The sequence below is a fragment of the Callospermophilus lateralis genome, chromosome 16, assembly GCF_048772815.1.
Source record: "Callospermophilus lateralis isolate mCalLat2 chromosome 16, mCalLat2.hap1, whole genome shotgun sequence".
NCBI lineage: Eukaryota > Metazoa > Chordata > Mammalia > Rodentia > Sciuridae > Callospermophilus > Callospermophilus lateralis.
Genome location: NC_135320.1, coordinates 59,328,342 through 59,352,222, shown reverse-complemented (window position 1 = coordinate 59,352,222; position 23,881 = coordinate 59,328,342). Strand labels below are relative to the sequence as shown.

The following is a 23,881-nucleotide window of genomic DNA, read 5'->3' as shown; positions in this document are numbered from 1 at the left end:
AACTTAGAATGCTAATAGCTGGAGAACTGCTTCTTAAGATGCTCCTCTCTAATATATTCATCACCTTACAATTAAACATATTTTTTCAAGTACAAATACAATTGAGCCAGGCTTTTTCTGAAAGTTATCATTGGTTCCCATTATCCCAGGATAAATCAAAATTTAATATATTATATTAAATGACATGATCGGGTTTTAGTTTAACACACAAGTCTCATTTCTAACCACTTTTCCTGCCAATCTCAACGTGGTTGCCCCAAATTCCCTCAGCCTTGATTGTCTTGTTATTCCCTTGCAGGAATTTCACTTCTCTTGATTTTGCCACATTCCAGTTCTCATTGAACCTTCCTTTGACACTTATGAAATGAGTCACTCTACTGAATTATGTATTCCTTTTGTAGTTTCCCTCTTACAGCAGTTGGTGCGCTATATTATAATTGTCATTCACTTGTCTGAATCCCCAGTGCATTGTAAATTCCCTAATATGAAGTAACATGCCTTATTCATCTTTGAAATCTCAGACCTTAACACAGTGTCTTCTACATTAAAAACTAATCCATGAATGAATGATTGAACTACTTACTAGTGGTACAGTAAGATAAGATATAATAAGATATACATGATAATATAAAGCAAAGCATTTTGTGAAATAGAAACATTCTATCATTCAACTGAGATTTCTGTAGTAAGAATAAGCAGTAAAAACTATCACATAATATTTATTTATTTATGTATGTATTTATTTTTGAAATGGGGAGTCAGTATGTTGCTCTGATTAGCCTTGAATTCCTGTGCACAAGTTGATCCTCCTGCCTTAGCTTCCCTAGTAGCTGGGAGTATAGTTGTGCACCATCACCAGCATGCTAAGCTTTAATAAAAAATAATTTAGAGCCATTGTTTTCTATGCTATCATTTTATTTTAAAGTAGTAAGTAGCAAAATTCATTCTATTAAATTAAAAAATTATGCTTACTTATTCATGTTTGAAATATAAAAATTTACTCATAGTCATTAAAGAAAGTATTTAGAATAACATAAATAATGTGAACTTTAAATAATTTCAGGTACCTCTCCTAAAAATTCACTTTCTTCCTCTCTAACTCGAGCTTGATCCCAAAGGGTAATTTCCAGCATTCGTTCTCGAAATTCTCTTCGATGAACTGGAGAATAAATGAATGTTTGGTTCCATTTGGGTTCCAATGTTTTTTTAACCGTTTTTGTTCTTCTCTTGTTTTTATCACTATGAAAGAAAAGAATATATAAACTTATATAAAACTCTGTTTGCCCTAAGATTTACTAATTTAAAATTTCTCAGGGGAGAAGTGAAATTCTATCACAAATTTGTCATACTGAAAATATTATTATCTTTAAAACATTGTTAAAATTTATAAGATGTATAATTATGCCATACTTAAAAGTATAACAATAATATCAGGAATTCAATTTTTTCCAAAGCCCAAAAATTGAAAATATAATATCTCAAAATGTAAATAAGATAAATAAATAAAAATAATGTAAATAATGGATAATCTTAACTCTAAATTTTTTTAACTTATTGTTCTATTGGAAACCTTCAAAATGGTAATTGACCAGTAAAATTATACATAGTATTCATTTAAACTGCTGACATATAATTGTATAAAAATAAGAGTAAATTGCAATGTACATATCATATTCAGATGGTTCAGTTAATAAGCAATTTATATGCATTTTATAAAGTTACTTCCTTATATACAAGAAATACCATTTGCTTGTTCAACATACCATGTCTTCTAAAATATTGAAAATTGTTTCTATGTAAACTAGCCACAATATGTGGGCTGGAAATGCAAGAGGATCATCTGGACAGATGGGACTTACAACTCAAAACAGTTTCATACTTATTTTGATGGCATATTTTTATCATGTTTTAAATAGCATGTCACTATTTGCATGTATATTTAAAAATATACACATGCTGTACCATATTATATCATGGTACTGGTTATATATATATATATATATATATATATATATATATATATATATACACACACACACACACACACACACACACACATATACACATACATACACATCCCCTATGTTATATCTCCATCCTCTTTGGAGATCACTATTCTATTTATTAAGGAGGATCAAAAACTGGATAGAAATAGAGAAAATCATCTAGGAAGTAAACTTTAAACTAGGGAGCCTATTTAAAATGAGAAGTGGCAAAAAAGTGAACTCCAATTAGAATAATATTAACGCTTCAAATTCTCTCAGCACAGCACTGTTCTAAGAATGCTGTTGTTATAGTTTAGATCTTAAATGTCCCCCAAAAGCACAATGTTAAAAGCTTGGTACCTTGCTGATGGCCTATCGGTGGTGGAAATTGTGGGAGGCAGGGCTTAGGTGGAAGACTTGAGCTCATTGAGGGAATGACCTTGAATGGGATTTTGGGATTCTGGCTGCTGGTCCTCCACCCTGCTCCTTCCTATCCACCATGAGGTAAACAGCTCTGCTCAAAGAGGCACTCCCTGTCATGATGTTCTCTCTTACCACAGGCCCAAAGTGACAGGACCAAGTGACCATATACTGAAACCATAACCAAAACATATCTTTCCTCCTTTTAAGTTGTTTATCTCAGATATTTTGTCACAGCACAGAAAGCTAAGTAATACAGCTAGGAAATAAACAGGACAAAGAACAAAGAAAGACTAAACATCTCTGAAAAAAAAGAAGTTACACAACTTCTTTTAGGAATATTAAGTTTTAATATAGATTTGACTTGCATAATAAAATTATGTATTTCCAGAGCATTATATGTAACATGAGAGAAAGCTTCCTTTAGGTACACTGATAATGAACTTGTTAATACACACACAGAAAAGATTATATACAATGTATCTTTACAAATTTTGAAAGCACTGTATGAAACTAAATTTGCAAACCCACCTAGATTTTATTGCTATACATGAAAAAGAAGTCATACTATATATACATATACATATGTATATACAGTATGTAAGAATAACTAAATAAAAGGAATGCATGTTAAGCATCACTAATACAAAAATATAATATATGAAATGCTCCAAAATCCATTCTGTTTTGAATTTTGACATGGTGCCACGAGTGGACAATTCCACACCAAAATTATTGTAAGTATTGTACAGAATGACCTTCAGGCTATGTGTACAAAGCTTATAGGAAATTTAAATGAAATTTTGTATTTAGACTTCGGTCATATTCCCAAGATGACTCTTATATATATGTAAATATTCAAAAAATTTGAAAAATTCTGATATCTGAAACACTCCTGATCCCAAGCATTTTGGATAAGGGATACTCAACTTGTAATAACAAAAACAATGATGTATGCTCTTTCTCCCCCCTTCCTTCGTTTAAATTGTTAACAAATGTTCATTTAGCATCCACATAAATTCCATCCATGAAAGAATGAAAAATTTTGAGACCTTGTTAAAAGACATAGTTCCTACCAAGAAGATCAGGAAGGAAATATTTAATACGAGCTGACTATCTAATTTAAATGGTTTACACTAAAATCTGAAAGGAGGGGAGAATAAGCCAAGAACTTTCTTTTAAAGAACTGAAAAGAGCTCTCAAAGAATGACCATTTTATAAGGGATTTCTTTAATGGGTAGAAAGGGAAAAAGATAATTTCTAAATTTCCTTACAAACCTAACCTCTATTATTACAATTCAATAGAGCTATTTAGTTTATGCCCAAGCACCAATTCATAAAAAAGAACCATGAAAAAATAACTGTATTTTCAGCAAGTTAAAAACAATGAGTTTTACTTTCTTTTAGATTTATAATCAAAGCCTCCAGAATCATATCATGCTATAAAGTCAAGCACTGAAAAAGTGCTAAAACTACTTAAAAACCAAAATCAGTTAGAATCTATGAAGATGTTCAAGACAGCAGTTACAGATATTTAAAGATGTTAAGCCTATAGTTAAAATTTTGTAAAAATAAAATAGAGCCTAAAGCTTTTTATATATATATATATCTTTATGCAATCAGTACTTTTGCTTTCCATTTGCCTTAATAATACATGTTTTTATGTGGTTTTAGAAAGAAAGAACTATACATTGGTAACCAAATTTACTTCAAGATATTAGAAAGAGTGCATAGTATTCCCAGTTATTTTTTATAGCACTAGTAAGTTATGCACTGTAGTAATTTTCTAATAGCTCAACTGAGATTCTAGAGTAGATTTCTTTGTGTAGCTTCATTTGCTCCTCCACAAAATCTTACCAACAACAACAACAAAAAAAAGCATGAATTGTTTTCTATGTTCATCTGTTCAAGCATTTCTCCCTAAAATATTGCCAGGAAAAGTAAAATTTATAACCAAAGCACAAATATTCCTTTATTTATGTTTAGTGTTTATAAATTGAGTCAACAGCAGAAAAAAAAGTTGACAAGATAAGTTAACTGTCAAAATAATGTTTCTAAGTTAAGCAGAGAATTCTTCTTTAGAAATAAAACCCTAACACAATGCATTCAACAAAGACAGCTACAAAATTTACCTACTATAACAATTATCAAAGACCTGATAAACTAACAAAGAATTCAGATGAGATATAATCTCAGAAAAAAAATTCAAATGTCTCTCAAATTCCTTGATATTAGAACTGGGGCTGGGGCTCAGCAGTAGCACTTGCCTGACTTGTGTGAGGCACTGGGTTCGATTCTCAGCACTGCATATAAATAAAAAACAAACAAATAAAGGTCTATCAACAACAACAAAATTTTCTTTAATTCCTTGAAATTAAAAAAAAGAGAGAAAACAATGCTATATTTAGAATATAAGGGACTGGGTAAGGAGGGCTACCTCACCATTTTAACTTCTATCTGCTCAGAAAGCAGGAAGAGAGGTTATGTAATAAGTAAAAAATAAAAATTAAAAAAAAGTCAAATCAAAAAAGAAATTCAATAATTTGATAGAAGTTTGGCATCTTTAAAAAATGTTTCTCTTTAAAGATTTGAATTAGTAGAAACGAAAGTCATGTGTGTGTATAAAAACATGATAATGTAGCATTTCCTGTACATTTTTATCATGGCATATCAACAATGCTTAGGGTAACAAATCCTACTATTGGAAGAAGTCATGTGACTTCACTACCAGGATGATAGGCTAATCTGGCTGTGACATCTGGCATTCACCTGAAGTCTAGACTTATATGAAGCTATGAAGTCTAGGCTCTAATTACGAATGTCCTTTTGTCTCTTACAGTTCAACATATATCCCTCTCCAAAAGACAATCTAATTGGTTAGAGAAAAAATTTTCTTCAAGTTAACTTTATAAAGTAAAATTATATGGCAAATAGTTTCTAATAACCAGATGTTGTGGCACCTTGATATGTTATGAGGAATTTGTTTTACAATTCTCACTTCAAATATATATATCAAATAAACCGTAAGGGCTTTATTAATCATTTATTTTCTTTTGTCCTTTTCTTTGCTGAGATTGTTGTTCAGATGATACTTTGACATACAAATGAACCCTAATGAACTTAACTTAGAAGAAAATTAGAATCTGAAAAGATATGAACATGTTTAGGATCACATCCTTGTGCAGTCACTTCTGACCTGAGAAAAATGACCTGCTCTTGAGAGCACTCTGTCTTGGAAACCAGGGGAGGCAATAGCTGAGGAAAGGGTAATTGGTATCATTACATTCTCCTTGTTTTAATGATCCCAACTGCAGAGACCCTTTCATTTTTACATGCCTAAAATTAAAAAGATTAGATTATTTTGATATTCCTCCAATTCTAAACCTCTATTTAAATGGAGGCAGACAACATCATTTATGTTGACTAAAATCAAAACAAATAATACTTGAAGAAACTGAAACTGAGTCTAGTGGGTTTCCTTGTTAATATGGGGTAATGAAATGCACTTTTTAATTTTGTGGAATAGAGTGAAACAATATCATGTAATAGGAGGTATAAATTATAGATAAATATGAATATTTTTAGGATCAATTCCAACTTTTGTCTCTCGAGTTTGGATAAAAATTTGACTTTAAGGGTTATAAATTTTAATGATTTTGATAAATAAATATGTGTTATTCAAAAACGATTCACACACGCTTAAAATAAATATTCAATAATATATAATGCATATTTAATCCACTTTTAAGAACAATCACAAATACTTAATTGGCATTATTCTGATAACTGAGAATGATTATGTTTGTGTTAGATTTCAAAAGTATCTGACTGGTATAATACAAAAACATAAATAATATAGAATTCAAACACTCATTTTTTATTAATATTTTCCCACTTATTTTCGAGAATATCTATTTTATTTCATATCCCTACCTTCTGTCTGGAAGAAAGTAAATTTTAACATAAGGATTCCTTGGTCGCCCATCTTCCCGGGAGGGGAGATCCTTTGCTCCCAGAATTGTAACTATTAATTGGTGACCAACCTTGTCAAACCATAGTTTTATCTGAAAAGCAAAAATATTCATTTATCAGCTCAAACATGTACTGCCAATACATGCTTACATTTCTAATATCTTCACACCATTGTCTTACACTAACATTAACACAAAATATAAATTTCATTTAAGTAAACTATAAAATGAAAGAATATATTATAATAACATCAATGAATAAAAGAATTTGTTCATATATTTTAATTGATAAATCACTCGGACTGTTTATTATCCTAATACTTTATTAATATTCACATAATAATTATACTACCATAATAAAAGAGCAATATGATCAATGCTCTGTTTTCTAAGCAAGAATCATTATAGTTCATTTTCTTTCCCCTATAATGAGTTTAGAATAAATCCTCAAAACGAATTGAGAAGATAGTAACTTATTTATGTGATATTCATAGGGTATTTCCAAGTAAATGTTTCATGTTATTCCACAGCAAGACATTTCAAAGATGGAGCAAAGAGGATTTAATAGTAGCTTTGATCAATTGATTCTTCCAGTTCACATTTAAAGCTTTAATAATTTTTTATTTTTATTTTTTTTACTTTTTCATACATGAAGTTCCTTTTTCTTTAGTGAAGCAAATGCATCACATCCTTAGAATAATAACTGTGCCATAATTAGGGATTGGAACTTCACATCCAGTGCAAAATTCATTTCACGTAACAGGTATCATCTCCCACAAACATACTTCACACCTTCACACCTAAATAGCTGATTCCATTATGTCAGGATCTATGATAACCATGGCTCTGATCCACATTTGGTTCAGAACTCAGTACATCTCTGACCAATATCTTGAAACTGAAAAGGAACCAAAAATTTGAAACTTGAGAATTACAGGTAAAAATAAATTCTGATCATATCTGGAACACTGGTAGTTCAGTTCCAATTCCACCATGGCTTTCCTGAGTGCCTCACTTCATATTCTAGATAACAAGAGACTAAGTAACTTTTAGCAGAGATAGACTGACAGCCCAAAAGAGTAGAGAAAATATCTAACCCTTTTATTTTCCTAAAAATAATTAGTCCTCTTATAGGAATAAGAGTAAGAAATATCCAAATTTTAAAAATTAATTACTAGTTTTTATATTCTATTAAGTCTTTATGATTAATATAGGTATTATCTTCCTATTGTATAGCAATTTTTTTAAGAGTTTCTAAGTTCAAAACTCAGACCCTAAAAAATGTTTCTCAAAGTCTGGCTAACAAACTCCTACAGTAGTATTATCTGACTTATTTATTTAAAAGTTATAAATTTCTGTGCCCACCTTCAGCTACTCAGTCAGAATGGGGCCTTGGAATTTACATTTTAATTAGTCCTCCTAGTGAACCTTAAGATAACTAAAATTTGAGAACCACTGCCTTATGCAAAGGAATCAACAACCTGAAGGAAAAAGTCTCCAGTGAAAGAGAAAAAGTTCAAACATCTGTATGTCTAACAATATAAAAATACAGATACATAAGTATGGGTGGAGTGAAGAGTTAAATATTCTTTTGGCAAATGCCATGAGAAGAAAACAAATAAAAAATAAATGCAGAAATGCTTCACTGTATATGAAATGAAAGAGATGTAGATAGTGTCATAGTTCCTCTAAAATGTGTGACTATGATCACATTAATAATTATTATGTTCTTTATTTTTCACTAGTAATAAAAGAGTTTATGGCTTTATTCTTTCAACATATTAAAAAATCCTTCTCAAAGGATCATAACATGAATGTTGATACCTCAAAGAAAAAAGGATTTTGAAACGGTAAAATAAAAAATTTTCCAATAAACTTTAAAATTAAAAAACATAGCCAATATTTATCATTATGAGACTGACCTGAAAATTATGTGAATAAATTATTGATTATTGTGAAAATTTTTCAAAGGTTTGAGACTAAGCACTTGTTACCATCTTCAGAGGCAATAATTTTGCTCAAAAATCATTAAACAGTTGAGATACATTTCATAAATCTCATAAAGAGTATTCTTTTCATATTTCCTCATGCCATGGAAAACCAAAAAATCACTAATATCATTCAATTCTCATACAAACCAATATTAGGATATGGCATTCATATTTTCATAATGGTCTTTTATAGTTATTTAAATTGTACTTTCCAAGTATATTCTATTAAAATAATTTAGATAGGAAACAAGTAAATTTTAATTCTACTCATTATTTAATCAAAATTGCACCTTTTTATACGCTGTCTTACACTGGATGTTTGATAGCCCTAATTTTCATTTATATTGTAGGACTTAAACTAAAAATATAAGTTTTTAATAGACATCCAGTTCAAATATTTCACTAGTTAGCTAATTGTATCATATACTTAAGTTTCTGATTTGAACTCTTTAAAAAATGATTAAAACATAGCTCTTGATTTCCCCAAATATAACAAATATATTTTCACAATTCTAGTACTGAAAATTTTCATGCTCAATTAATTTCTTTAATAAAATCTTGGTATCCTTCTAATTGTTTAATTTGATTATCAACCCAGCTTTACCATGTAACAGTTTTTAATTTTTCTAAGTAGAAGCTAAACAGTACATAAATATTTTATACTGTCATATTAACTAAAATAATTTTGATCTCTAAAATTTAAACAAAGTAACTATTATTGAAAATCAGCAAATTCTTAAAAACATGCAGCAAAGCAAGGAAGGCATAATACTACTTTTAAAAAATACTATATTGACAATATTTTACCATATAAAGGTTTCCTAGAGAAAACAGGCAAACAACTTGTACCCAAATATTACAATAAATTAAATGGAATGATATAATATAAACAAAATAAGCCAAACACATTTCAGTTGGATTTGGATTTTGTTCTTTCAAAGTAATGTTCTTTCCAAAAGTTGAACCTTGTATACAGTATGCATAAAATTCACATTTTAAATAAGGTACAAATGTATTTGCCAATCTCCCCAAGGAGTCATTGCTTGGAAAATGCAAGAGAATGTAGATGTTAAGTAATATAATGAATGATTTAAAGAGACAGCAATCTTAGTGTAACAAAGAAAAATATCAACAGTATAAAACTGTTATTTCTATAATGTTACATATTTAACTGAAATATAAAATAAATCTATATTGAATGCCACTTTGAAACCTAAAAGTTTTATTTTATCATATAAAATCACTAACAGAGATTGTCTCTTTAAATTTTTATTCAGAATTCTAATCCCCATGCAGAACTTTTACAAGCTGGCTCATCAAATGATTTGAAAGTCAATAATATGACTTGGAGCAACATACCAAAACAAGTTTTCCTACTACGCATTTTCCAAAAACATACAAATAAGGGATAAAACACAATTTAATTTCTATCAGGCAGACAAGGCCTTTACCTGAACCCTAGGAACAAAAGGCGTTGTTCTTCTACTAAGGCTTTGGCTCTGGTAAGCAAAATTAAAGAAAAAAGCAATAAAACAAAACCAAAAAGGACAACACGCTGGAACTAAAAGACCAAAAGTAAAAATAAAGACATAGAACTATCCCTTAAATACAATATTTTCATGACAACTTACTTTTTTTAAATTAAATAATTTTAATAAGTAAATTAATATTGATAAATGTTAAGATACATTAAAACTATACAAACTATTATATTTATTTAATCAGGATTTTAAACTGTAGTCAACATAACAGGAATTAAGATAAAATAACATATTTGGGCCTGTATATTCTGAAAGAATGATTGTAAATATAACTCAGGAATCAAAAAATTCAGATTTTTACTCTTACTCTTACATACTACAGCCCTTGGTATCCATAGAGGTTTGTTCCAGGACACAGCAAATAACAAAATCCATTGATGCTCAAGTTCCTTATGAAAAATGTCATACACACACCCTCCCTTATGCTTTAAATCATCTCTGGATTGCCTATAATACCTGAAACAATGTAACTACTATATAAATAGTTATTATACTGTATTTTGGGGAAAATAATGACATGACAAAAGCCTGAACATATGTAGTCCAGGTTTTTTTTAAAATACTTTTCATTCACAGTTTAACCTATGGATACAAAATACATGGAGGGTCAACTGTACCTAGGAAAAAAGTGTAGTCCAAAAAGAAGTTAGATTAAAAAAAGTATTATAGAATTATTATTGAAAAAGTCATCTGTGGAAGTAATTGTGGAACTTTTCCAAAATGATGTAAATTTAACCATACAAAAAAATTTAGCCAACTTGGTTTTAGAATTTCTTTAACAAACAAACAAAAAAAGCACACTAAGATAAAAGTGTGCTGGGATGCACATAATTAATTGATGATTCACATTTTAAGAATCTATACCAGTTTCTAGTACTAAACACCATCTTCAGACATTTAGTGTTTATAATTGGAGACACTATTATTTATTACTAATCATGCTGATTAATGACAATATCTCATTACTACTGTTTATACAGGTCTTAATATTTTTTCAAGCCTTTAATGACAACTTTTTGCAAGTTTATTGGCTCCTATTACCAACAACACTAGTTATTATCCCAAATTTTGCAGATGAGGAAACAAAGACATAAAAAAAATATAGATATACTTGCCTGTACTCAAAACACAAGATAATGTAAAGACAGGAAGTGGAGTCCCGTTCTGATTAAAAACACTCTATTTCAAATTCTTAGAATAAAATTTCTTTTCTTTTCTGACTTTTTTTTTTTTTTTTTTTTTTTTTTTTGCTTTCATTTTGAAACCATTCCCAAAAGATACCACAGTAATCAGAATCCAGGCATGTCAATGGTCAAATCAAGACCAAAACTAGATGTGTATCTCTGGGTTTGAGAATGGATTTTAAGACATTTAATTCTGCTTTTCTCACCAAGATTCCATCCCATTCCTCATATTTCTTACAGATATCTCTCTTGTCTCCTTCTTTCAAGTTATAAATAGTTAAAAGCTTCTTTCTGTCTTTTCCACTGCTACACGGAAACAGTGAGGAATAGGTGGACTATTGCCCAATTCAACTATCATTGGACAGATGCTATTTAAGATATAAACCTAAAACCCAAAGAAAAGCAGACATTATTTAATTATGAGTCATATCTCCCCCCTCCCTCCAAAGACCAAAGTCTCAAATCCAAGCTATCTTCCTTTTCATATGGCCATATGGCCATAGGAAGAAGTACTCAGATGCGGAGTGTGCTTATGATATCTGTCTGCATATCCTGGGCAGATAATTCTTTAGCAAATGGAAGAAGGGGTATATGAAATTCACAGAGATTAACTAGACATGCTGAACAAATGGACTACCAAGGTACTCTAGAAATGCATTTTATTTTCCTTGGCTTCCCACCTATTTTGCTCTAACCAAATATATCAAATTTACTTTAAAAGGAATAGTATTTGAAATAAATTAATCCTTTAAACATTTTTCTACTTCTAAAATGATTTCAGTCTGACAATTCACAGATTTCTGAAGTTAGCCTTTTTAAACTGAATCTTCACCCAGGCATCCATACAGTAAAGTGACTGTAAAAATACATTTAGAATTTGGTGGGGTTTAATTCAAGTGAAATTCATAAAATATACAATGAACCATTTTAAAATATACAATTCAGTGGCAATCATTGAGTTTCTGATGCTATGGAATAATCACCCTTCCCAAGTTTCAAACCTTTTTCATCACCCACCAGAAAAATGCTCTGTATTTTAATCACTCCTCATCCCCCTGTCTCACTATCCCTTGGCAGCCACTGAGCACTTTCTATCTCTATGGAGTCTAGGTATCTCAGATAGGAACAATGAAATACTTGTGCTGCTTTGTAATTGGTAATTATTATTAATTCATTTATCTCAAGCATGAAAGATGTGATGTTTATTACAATTCTGGCTCCATATAAATGAAAGATTTTAATTTGTACACCATGATCTATTTTGCATTTTTGTCACTTCTGTACACCTATCTTGTCTTTCATGCAATACTTCCAGAATAACAGTTATGACAATGAATTATAAAAGATTAAAGTTCAGAGGAAAAACTTTATAGAACATTTTTTAAAGGCTCCAAGTTTCCAAGAGGATATAAAAGACACACAACTACTCTGAAGTTACTTATTACTACTAAATGGAAATATGAAATGGATATTTACAATATTTATTAAAAATAAAGTCACAAAAATATTAAAGTAACTTGTGGAAACTCTGCAACCATAAATCAATCATAGAATCCATATTAAAAATTTTTTAAATTGTCAATAGAATCAATTTCTGAGTTCCTATAGAAAGGATTCTGAATCTTTTCTCACTTTAAAAAAAACCAAAAGTTTTATTTTATCTTAAAATTAGACAAAGACTATAGATTAATTTTAAAATATTAAGATTTATAATGATAATCTTCTGAAGGCATAAACTGCTAAATTCTAAAACACATATTTTTTTAAAAAAAGAATAAAAACAAAAGAGTGCTGTCACTGAAAAGGCTAACACAGTCCAGGTGGCATAAACCTGAACTCAAGTTGATTTTTTTCTCAAAATACATTAATAACACTTTCACACTTATACCCTAAAATACTGGCAGTCACATAATAAGTCTGTAGAGAAAATAAATTGTATACAAATTTTTTAAAAAATGGACTGGAGCATAAACATGTAAACAAGAAATTTTATATGTATATTTTCTATTTGAGAAAATATCAGTCCATGAACTAACAAATATATTAGAAAGGTCAGCTCACATACTACACAAATTAACTTTTTTTCTCAAGCATTAGCAATTCATGATTTTGTAAGTTTGGTATAGGGCCAAGTAAAATCCCACTGAAAGAAAAAAAAAAAAGAATCCAAAGATAAAATGTAAGAAAATAGAAATGTAATGTTGCCTTGAGACTTTCAAGAACTTGCCCTAGGAGTGATGGATATAGACATTTTTTCAACTCCTACATCATTATAGCAAAATTGTTCCAAAATGGTAGAGATAGGATTATGAAGGAAAATATCATATCCATGATATCATCTTACTTGTCTTTTCCTAGATGTAAAGGTTGAAATTAAAATTAGTAAGTTACATGATAGTAAAAACCATTCTATCTTGTTCATTTTTATTCCTGATGACAAGTACTATATTAGTAGTACTAATAGTACTAATAGTACTATTTCTGACCCTGGGTATTTTTTAAATAGATGACTGGACATTGATTTGTTTAAAAAAATTGTAGAAAAATTTGGAATAGAGTTCAATAATCTTAAATTTTTACTTTATACTTCATATTGTTGTTATTTTACTTCAGGAAAGTTATTCTCACAAAATAAATTAGCCCCAGCAAAATTATGCAAGATTTAGATTCAAGGATTTCCATGGCATCAATATTTATGATAATGAAAATTTGAAATCAGCAATATAAAATAAATCATATATGATATTACACGACATATGAATTAAGCTTAAAATGAAGCATTAAATATCTACTAAAATAATTTTATCAGAAATTTTTTAAAGAATATATTTTTTTCTTTAACATTTGTTTTGTTTTGTTGTTGTTGTTTTATGTGGTGCTGAGGATGAAACCCAGGGCCTCAAACATATTAGGCAAGTGCTCTACCTCTGAGCCACAACCCCAGCCCAATTTTATCAGAAATTTTTAAGATGAGAAAAAGTTTATAATATGCTATTACATAAAAAAAGTTTATAATATGCTATTACAACAGGATGTACAAATTTATTATTTTTATTTAAAGATTTATATATTGTGACTGGTTAAATGATGGTATCAGAATTATAGGTGATTTTTATTTTTTATTTAATTTTTTATATTTTCCACCTACCTATAATAAATAGGTATTATATTTATAATTAATATCTTTTATATACAGGGATGTGGTGTGTGTATGTGTAATTTCAAAACATATGCAGTTGAAGTTTCACAAATATCATGCTAGAGCATATTCCTTCAAATTCGTAAGAAAATGAGAAAATGGGATACATATTAAATTTTAATTATGTGGATTTAAACCAACATCATTTGTAAATCTAAAATTCTTTATATCATTATACATACATTTAGAGATGAAACTTTTGGTTTTATATTGTTCCAAATATTTAGCACCCTCGCCTTCCTACCATATTAATTTTGAACCATAAGGACAATTAGCTACCTTTGAAATCGGTCTGAATCTCTGCCCTATACTCCTAACCTTCCCCTCCTACTCCAATTTGTATATGAACATAGGAGAAAACATATTCTTATTATGAAAATTCAATTTTTGCTCCTCCCTCAACCAACTCAAGCTAATTACACACACAGACACATAAACACACACACGCACACACACACACACACACACACACATACACACACAGATTTATTTATGGACTAGAATCATCTAACACAACCCACCCAAATATTATAATAACCACACCAAATATTATAAATATTATTTTAAAGATGACCTATTTAAACGGAGCCATAATAAAAGACAATACCTAACCCACAAATGTTTTCTAAGATGGTAGAAAAAACACATAAATTTGTTGTATTTATACATGTTAATACATGTAAGACAATAAGTAGAAACTTATTGTAGAGAATGGAAAAAAGACCATGGTGCTCAAATGAAAAAGTTAAGTCTACTTCTAAAAGAGAAAAGAAAATAATAAAGGGAAGAAGCTTGTTTTAGTGAGACACACAAAATCTCCTAACAGTATTCCTTATTCTTTCTTGCATAACTTTTCTGTTATTATCAGTTTTGTGATCAAAATAGTTCCAGAAAAGACACTATACCATCCCCCACTTAAAAAAAAAAAAAAAAGAAATGTTTTAGCTGCTTTAACAAAAAGCTATTTCTGGTGCTCGAGATATACCAGCCCAAGATACTTTAAACTATAATATTTTCAACCAAAATTCAATGTCTAGACTAGGGGAATCTAAATACTTTTCTAATATTCATGAAACTTCAAGTTAAGTAAACATCAACATTAAGGACAATAAAACTGAATAAATATACTAAAATGTTCTAACAACTGAAAAATAATAAAAAGTGAGGACTTACATTTTCAAAACTCTTCTAATATGGATATAGCATAAAATGTGTTATTGAATTTTATCTTTTGATCAGAAAAAGAACAAAGGAAAGATCACGTAATATGAAATTACCTAGCATATTCAACAAATTTACTATATGTCTCCCCAATATTTGGTTTTCTCTGTTGACAAAGAAAATCTCCAGTATCCTTATATTTCAGAGCAATATTTAAAATCCAATCATTATTATGATATTCACGCCAAATTTCATTTTTGTGGGGGAGAATTCCAGGGATTGATCTCAGGGGCACTCAAGCTCTGAGCCATACCCTCAGCACTTTTCTGTATTTTATTAGAGTCAAGATTTCACTGAGTTGCTTAGCACCTCACTTTTGCTGAGGCTGACTTTAAACTCGGGATCCTCGTGCCTCAGCCTCCCAAACCACTGGGATTACAAGTATGCGCCACCACACCCAGAAAGCCCCAAATTTCCTTACGATTGAAAGTAGGGAGGAATATATATGTATAAAGTTACTTTTATCTTAAGTAGTACCTTTGTACAGCATAACATTTATTTCTCTTAAAAATCTTGACAATTTATAGTCATTTTAAAATATAGAGCAAAAATCATAACCTGAGTTTTAGAATAATTATTAAGGAAAAAAATAGTGTCTTTACAAAATCTGTCAATAATTATGCAAAACATAATTTTAATAGAGAAGGCACTATGAAGATTATTCAAAATTGAATTTCAATTAGTTAAAATTAATAACAATGAGAACAATGATGGTTAAATTACAATTATGCTCTAGGAAAAACTTGGCTTACAAAAACCTAACATATCATATTTTAAAAACAATATAATATTCCATAAAGAGAAATTAATTTATTGACTACATACTGAAAGTTGTCCAGATAAGAACTGTGGAACATCCCTCAACATGCCAGGGCTCATGGGAGAGGTAACGGAAATAGAAGGCCGATCCATTTTTTGAGATTCAAATGAGCTAGAACCTGAAATAATACATAAGGAATAATAAAAATGGCTCCTCTTACTTTTTAAGAATCTTTAGGATATATTGTTGAAATGTCATTTTATGTTACAAATAAACTTATAGGTTTTGCTTTTGCATATAAAAATATACTTATTCTGTTATGTGCACTATATTCATATCTTACAATAAGATAATAAAATGTTCATAATAGAAATGGAAAAATAAAACATCAATCAATAAAGCAACTTATAGAGAGTCTAAACTTTAAATGCTAAGAAAATAAGTACCAGACTATCCCAGAATTATTAAATGTTTCTAGTAGGTGGTATTTAAACTATCTCTTGAAGAATCTAATAAATTACACTGACAGAAAGGAAAAGCCAAAGTCTCCACAGTGACTTATAAAACATGCAATTCTGCTGCCCTTTTCTCCAATTCTGGTACCCTCTTTCTACCATTCTCCCCCTTGCTTTTTCCAATTAATCACAATGGCCTTGTTAAGTTTTCTTAAATGCACCTTAGGCTTTCCTGCCATACAGCCAATGCTATGTCTGGTTTCTGTACCTGAAAAAATTTTCCCTCAGGTAGCCACTCTTTCAAATTTTTGCTTTAATCTTTTTCCTCAATTTGGTCTACCTGATTGATGTATCTCAAGTTGCAACTGTCCTCCTCTCTCCCAGTATGTCATAATCAATCAAGAACCTTAGGTCCTCGGGAAAAAATTCATATGTTTAACATTAACAACACTCATAAATAAGAAATTAAAAGTACACATTTGAAATTATTTAAATTTGTATATTTATTGTCCCAATACTGCTTTATTGCTTAAACAGAAAAATTATTCTGTTTTCCACAAATGTAGATTAGAATCAATGTAATTATTCACTAGTTTTCCCAAACATTCTTCTTCTATTTACTGAGAGTGAGTCTACAAAGAGTAATTTTAAAATTGAGGAAAATGTTGGGGATGAAACAGTTGGGAGCAATGGGTATATTTATGATTTTTTTATTGTGAAAATGGATTCATAGATACATATGTATGCCAAAAGTTCCTAATTGTACACCTTCATTCAATCAGTTTATTGTGATACACCTTAATAAAGCTATCTAAAATCCACATTAAAGACAGTCTGATTAAAAATAATCTTATTATAAAATTCTATACTTTTCCTCAAAGTGATATGAATGATACTAAATTTTCTATCTTCATATGATTGTATACTTGATAACAATGCCATTATATTTTTTACTTTGTATTAATAGACAAAATACTTTATCTGACCTTGATAAGTGACATTATTAATAACATTTCTTCTAGTATAAATAAAACTTACTGGACTCCAGTTGTGCATGTGTGCTATCAGGTATTCTAGGTATATCTCTGAAATGATAGAAAAAGAAAATAACTGTTTCAATAATTAATGTAATGGCTATATTAATCATTATCTACTTATATAATAATTCGACACTGTAAAACAAAGAAAAACCTATGTGTTGTTGAGTTATTATATAAATAAGAAATAAAAAAGTCTTTTTTGCTAATAAATGGTTTGGACTAAGGCCAAATGTTTAAAAGAAATAAAAATGCATATGCATTTGTAGAATTTAAAAACCTATCTGTTATCTTCTTTGTGACTCACTACATAATTACTCACTCTAAAAAACTTTTGTATTCAACAAGGTAAGTTTCAAAGATACATTTTAATTCTATTCTAGTCTTTATTTTTACTTTCTATCTAAGTCAATAACATTGAAGCTAAAAATATCACCAAAACAAAAATTAGATATTCAGATTTTTTTTTAAAAAAATAAATGTAATAACGGCAAACATATTTCTTACTGGGACATTCAAAGTTACCTTTTCACTATAAGCACACTAAAAATACACATACTTATTTGATGGGAAGATTAGATATCAGAATAAAAAGAATAAATTATTTGAACATTTAACAAAAATATGATTTAAGAGCACTTTAACACCAAGAAATATATTTGATTAATGCACTATGCAAATAACTGCAATTTTACCATATTAAAAACTATGTATGAATAAATAAAAAATAGGTATAATATCATGTGCTAAATTCATTACTTTGAAAGGAACATTTCAATAAAACTAAGTTACCAATCTAAATCATTTTCTCTAGCATAGAAAGAGATCAAAATAATACAGTCCAACCATTTCCTAAATGAGTAAAAACCGGGGCACTCATGTTCTACAACAAAAGAATTTCCGTAGCCTCCACTCTGGATTGCTCTCTCCCAAATATGCATTTAATAATTCACTGTCATTTTATATAATATTCTATTGCTTTTATTTTGACATAAATATGCCAGAAATACAATCTTTTACATTTGCCTAGAATATAAGCTTCTCCAGAGGTAATAATGTTGTGATATTTAATGAGAAATTCTTATAATTCTAGTTGAAGAATGATATTTATTGACAACTTTTGGAAATCGCCTATTTAATCCATAGGCAATAAATTACAAATCAAAGAATACTTTGATATTTGTCTATTTTCAGTACTTTTATCACCATTCCTTAAAGAGAGTGTTTTCCTTAAACACGTTCCTGCATCTGAGAATTATATCCCCCCTTAGTTCTTTTTTTCCAGGATTAAAATATGCATTTTGAAAAAAAAATATTCAAAATTTGTAGACTATAGATGATTGTCATTTTTACAGTATAGAAAACTATAGTTGTGAAACTTAACCTTAACAATTGTTACCATAGTCTACTTCCCTTATAAATGAATATAGACATCCATTTAGTTGCTAAGATAATCAAAATAAAAGGCATCTGTTATGGTTTGAGTATGAGGTGTACCCTCAAGAGCTCCTATGTTAATGCAAAACATTCAGAGGTGCAATTATGAGAGCTGTAACCTAATTACTTCATCCCAATTTGAATAGAGGAACTAGGTAGTAAGAATAGACAAGGAGGGTGTGGCTAAAGCAGGTTGGTCACCAGAGGAAGTGCCCTAAAAGAGTTCATCTTTCCTGAAGCCCCTTTCCCTCCCTCTCTCCCTTTCTCTCTGTTTCCTGGCCACCAGGAGCAGATAGCACTCCTCCCTCCATGCCCTGCTGCCTTGGATGTTCTACCTCACTTTGGACCCAAAGTAATTTGGCATGCAATGGACTGAACATCTGAAACTGTGTGCCAAAATAAACTAAGTTGTTCTTGTTGGGTATTTTGGTCAGTTATAAAAAGCCAACTAACACAAGATTTATTTTTTTTTCTTTTGTAATAAACTGTATAGTCTATCACAATCAGTGAAGTGATGATTTTTACTGAGATGTCTTTGGCAAAGAAAAGGAAAAGTGATTGTCTTAGAAATAATTTATTTTCATAAAGCAGAAAGATATTTTGCATTGGTACAATATGAATTACCTAACAGTAGTCTACACAAAGTCAAGTACTGAAACCAACTTACCCAATAGGCCGAGAAACAACAAGCTCCACTTGTGGTTCAGGTTTGGATTCTAGAATGATGTTGTACACTTCCTCAAATGTTGCTCCTTGCAATAACCTTCCATTCCATTCTAATACTTCATCACCTACAGTATCAGTAATAATAATCTCAGAAAAAAAAACACCTAAGCCCCCAAAAATTACTCAAAACAAAATCAACCTTTAAAGTTCAATGAACACTACAGAATAAAATCAGCACTGTGGAATAAAACCCACACTAAAAATAATCCCAATGGCATAAAATTTAACGGTCATTTAATATAATATACTTCACCAAAAGGATATAGTCAGAAGAAAAAAAAGTACACAAAAGTTATCATTTTTTGATTTTTTATGGAAATTTTAATTGTAGACAACAATCAAAATCAATTTTCTCTTTAAAGGTTTTATGACTCTGTACTGTGTGTGTGTGTGCACACACACGCACATTCACATAACCAAGTACTCTGTTTTCTTTAATGGGTTTCCCTTGTTGAAAGTCTTTTGTAAAAATCTTAATAATTACCATTTTATCAAATCCTCTTTAAGGCACTCAAGGATTTCTCCAAGTGTATGAAGTGACATATAGTAACACATTTTAGAAAAAAAAGCATTAATCCATGAACTAGTTTTCCAAACTAAGTTGGAATTTTTTTTCCAGAGAAAAATCAGGTTATGGGAAACAAAATAAATTATTATTAGATATTGATTAGAATATCCACCAGCAAAAAAAAAAAATCAGTAAACATAAAAATTCTTTTTTGAGTCATATTAGATTAAACTTTCCATTCATTAGTAAAGCTGTATATCTAAGTGAAATGAGCTCTTTGTCATTGGTCAAATCAGTTCTAAATGAGGACAACTTTTTCTTAACTATTCATAATGAACTTTTTTTTGGTGATACTGGAGATTGAACACAGTGATTTGCTACCACTGAGCCACATCCCCAGCCCCTCTCCCCTTTTATTATTATTTTTAATTTTGAAACATTAAGTTGCTGAGACTGGCCTTGAACTTGCAATTCTCTTGCCTCAATCAACTGAGTAGCTGGAAATACAGGTGGGCACCACTGTGCCCAGTGAACATTTAATATTTTAAATATAAATAACCAATAGAAGAAACTTACCTGGTCTAAGATGTCCTACAGTATCAGCTAAACTTCCTTTTTTGACTTTGGTAATAAATGCACAGAGCCGACCTGATTCAGTCATCTTTCCTCCTACAACCTGTTTAAAAGAGGAACGCACTAAAGTTGTCATATTGTTAAAGTGAACATACTTGAAAATTCAAGTTAAAAATATTTGGAACAATTTGCAGCTTCTACAACAAATTTAATGTGTTGAAAATCATTTCTTAAATAATTCAGCATTGCTATTAGGAAGTTAAAATATTCCCTAAGAACTCCTTTTACATACTCCAAATATGCTACAATTTAATTTATTATCTGTTAAAATGTCACATACCTTTAAAAATAACTTAACCATGTACAAGTTTTGTCCTTATGATAATTCTTACTTTTGTAATTTCTCAAAACATGTTGTCATAGTACTATATAATTATATTAAAATTTGTTATAAATTTAAAATATTACAATACAAATATTGTTACTTTTACTTGATTATGATATGCTACAAAATTTTCATTAGTACGTATTTAGGCATGATGATTATGTAAATAATGATGATGGATCTTTCTTGGGAAAACAAGGTATACTTAATTTTATCAAAAGCAATGTAAACTTGCAGACCATTTGCAGCCTGCCTTTTCTAAAAATGTTAAGAATAATGCTTTGAAAGCATAAGTATACCTGTAAGATACAAGCTGGCCTCTTACAAAATTAATGTTTTGCTTCTCATCAACTACCATTTAATCAATATATTAACATCATAGCAGATAAAGCAAATGAAACTATCAAAATTCAACAACTAAATAGTTTTTTCTCTTCTAAATTGGGTGAAAGATATTTAAATTTAAAACTCACTGATTTATTTTATTCCATGTATTTATTCCATAATTACACTCAGCTGCAATTCAGTTAATACTTATTTAGTCCTATATTTCAAAATTAAATATAGATGTCTTGTGGGCTTACAAACTCATGTAAATTTTTTTTAAAAAATTTGACTTATCAAACTTTAACAGTAATAATTGATTATGCTATCTACAGTTATTATTAGTAGTATTATTGAAATCTTGTGGTATGTCAGATACTGTTCTAAATGCTTACATACTACTTCAATAAATTTCATTTTAACAATCTAATAAATAGCATTATCAGCACTGGAAAAATGAGGAATCTAAGACTAAGAGTAGTTGCCAATATTATGTAGCTAGCAACTGCTATCACTGAAATTTAAGCCAAGACTGCCTAACCTCTATACCACACTGCTCTAACACTATACTGGGCAGATCCCCATCTGTCATTTATATCCCACCATTGTCATCATCTTGTGATCATGGATAAATTATGACACCTCTATAAGCTTGTTTCTCATCTGTTCTAAGTGCTGAATTAGTTGACAGATGTTAAATGCTCAGATGACTGCCAGTCACACAGCAGCCACCCATAAATGTTACTTGCCCAATTCCACCTACATCCAAATTTTTCTAGTATCTGTTATTATTTATATTCTACAGTACAACTTCTACAGCAATGACTTAACTCTAAAAATTTACTTGGGTTTCATTTCAGCTTTTAATTGTCTATATTAGATGCATAAAATCAAATAGCTTATTCATTTACCAAGTAATTCCCTGCTATTTAACAGTCAAATATAAAGCAATACTCATATTTAATCTCCTAACATAATTATTTTTGTGTTTCCAGACTTTCAACAGCATTCTCTCTCATACACACACATACACATGCACATAATTTTACTACATTAATACAAAATCATATTCCTGAAAAATAAACATATTACATTTCCCTATTCTGTATATAGAGTACCTAAATAAAAATATCATTTTAATATAAGATAAACACGGATATAGACTTAAAGAGCAAAATGTAAAGGTAAAATAAGTTTGATCATTGTATGTAAGATTCAAATTTATTCTAATCAGATAGTATCATTGTCTTTCAAAATTATATACATGAGTATTATTGTGGAATAATTGCAACTTCTTAAATAATACTTGGAAAATAAAAACTTTGGGATAATGAGTGACAGAATTTGAGGAATCTTGAAAATGTGTGTGGGGGGAACTCCCTTAAATTGGTATGGGTTGAAAGTTATTATATTTTTTCCTCATAAATCTGTAAAGGAGTATAGAGCCAAAATCTCACACATTTTATTACATACCTTTAAACCAAGCATTGCTCCTGAGTCTCGAGGTACACTTCCATCTTTTAGTCGCTTATTTAATAAAATACGACCAATTAGGCGATCTCCATCTTTAGATGGTTGCCAGGTCACAGGATGCTGACATATTGCATCAACAAATAAGAAAAATTAATGTTCTTTTATAACAAATTATCTCTAATTGTACACTCTCTCTAAGTTCAGAACTCTAACCCTTTATGATTACACAAACCAATTTACATTCCAAAACCGATTAGAAAAGTTTACTATCTTACCCTTGCAATTTCAATTTTGTAACAGAGATTTTTTTGCAAAATTCAATTTTGCTGACTTCTTACGGTTCTCTGACACAATACTCAAGTAATATAGCTCCATAAAATGTGGAAAAACTTTTAAAATCTTTAACATTTCTATATGCTGAAGATTAACTAAAAATTAACAGGCTGAAATTTTATGCAGTTGAATCCATTTAAAAATGAGAATCTTCTTCAAACACTTTTGAAACAGATTTTAAAAGACTGTATTACAATAAAATTAAAAGTTTATATCTTATTAAAACATAAAATCTAAAGCCATAATAAAGGTTTTCTTGAATAAGTTTCTTGATTAAAATTCTTAAAAAATACACAAACTCCAATAACTTTCCAACTGATTTGCTTTTGCATAAGAGAAACAGCCTTCATTCAAAGAT

General features: G+C 29.6%; 1 protein-coding gene across 37 annotated transcripts in view; it reads right to left on the bottom strand.

Annotated features, from left to right (window-relative positions):
- Rims2 (regulating synaptic membrane exocytosis 2) overlaps positions 1–23,881 on the bottom strand; it is a 551,056-nt gene that overhangs the window by 235,424 nt on the left and 291,751 nt on the right. For 31 of the 37 annotated variants that reach the window (XM_076836166.2, XM_076836176.2, XM_076836171.2 and 28 more), the window contains 7 exons: positions 23,191–23,310; positions 21,012–21,111; positions 19,869–19,992; positions 17,766–17,812; positions 16,338–16,450; positions 6,339–6,469; positions 1,068–1,239 (listed from right to left, as the gene is read on the bottom strand). In XM_076836166.2, coding sequence (XP_076692281.2) covers positions 1,068–1,239; positions 6,339–6,469; positions 16,338–16,450; positions 17,766–17,812; positions 19,869–19,992; positions 21,012–21,111; positions 23,191–23,310 — 807 coding nt within the window. Of the gene's footprint in view, positions 1–1,067; positions 1,240–6,338; positions 6,470–9,818; positions 9,867–16,337; positions 16,451–17,765; positions 17,813–19,868; positions 19,993–21,011; positions 21,112–23,190; positions 23,311–23,881 lie in introns of all 37 variants that reach the window. The other 6 variants (XM_076836167.2, XM_076836178.2, XM_076836165.2 and 3 more) reach the window with 1 other exon arrangement.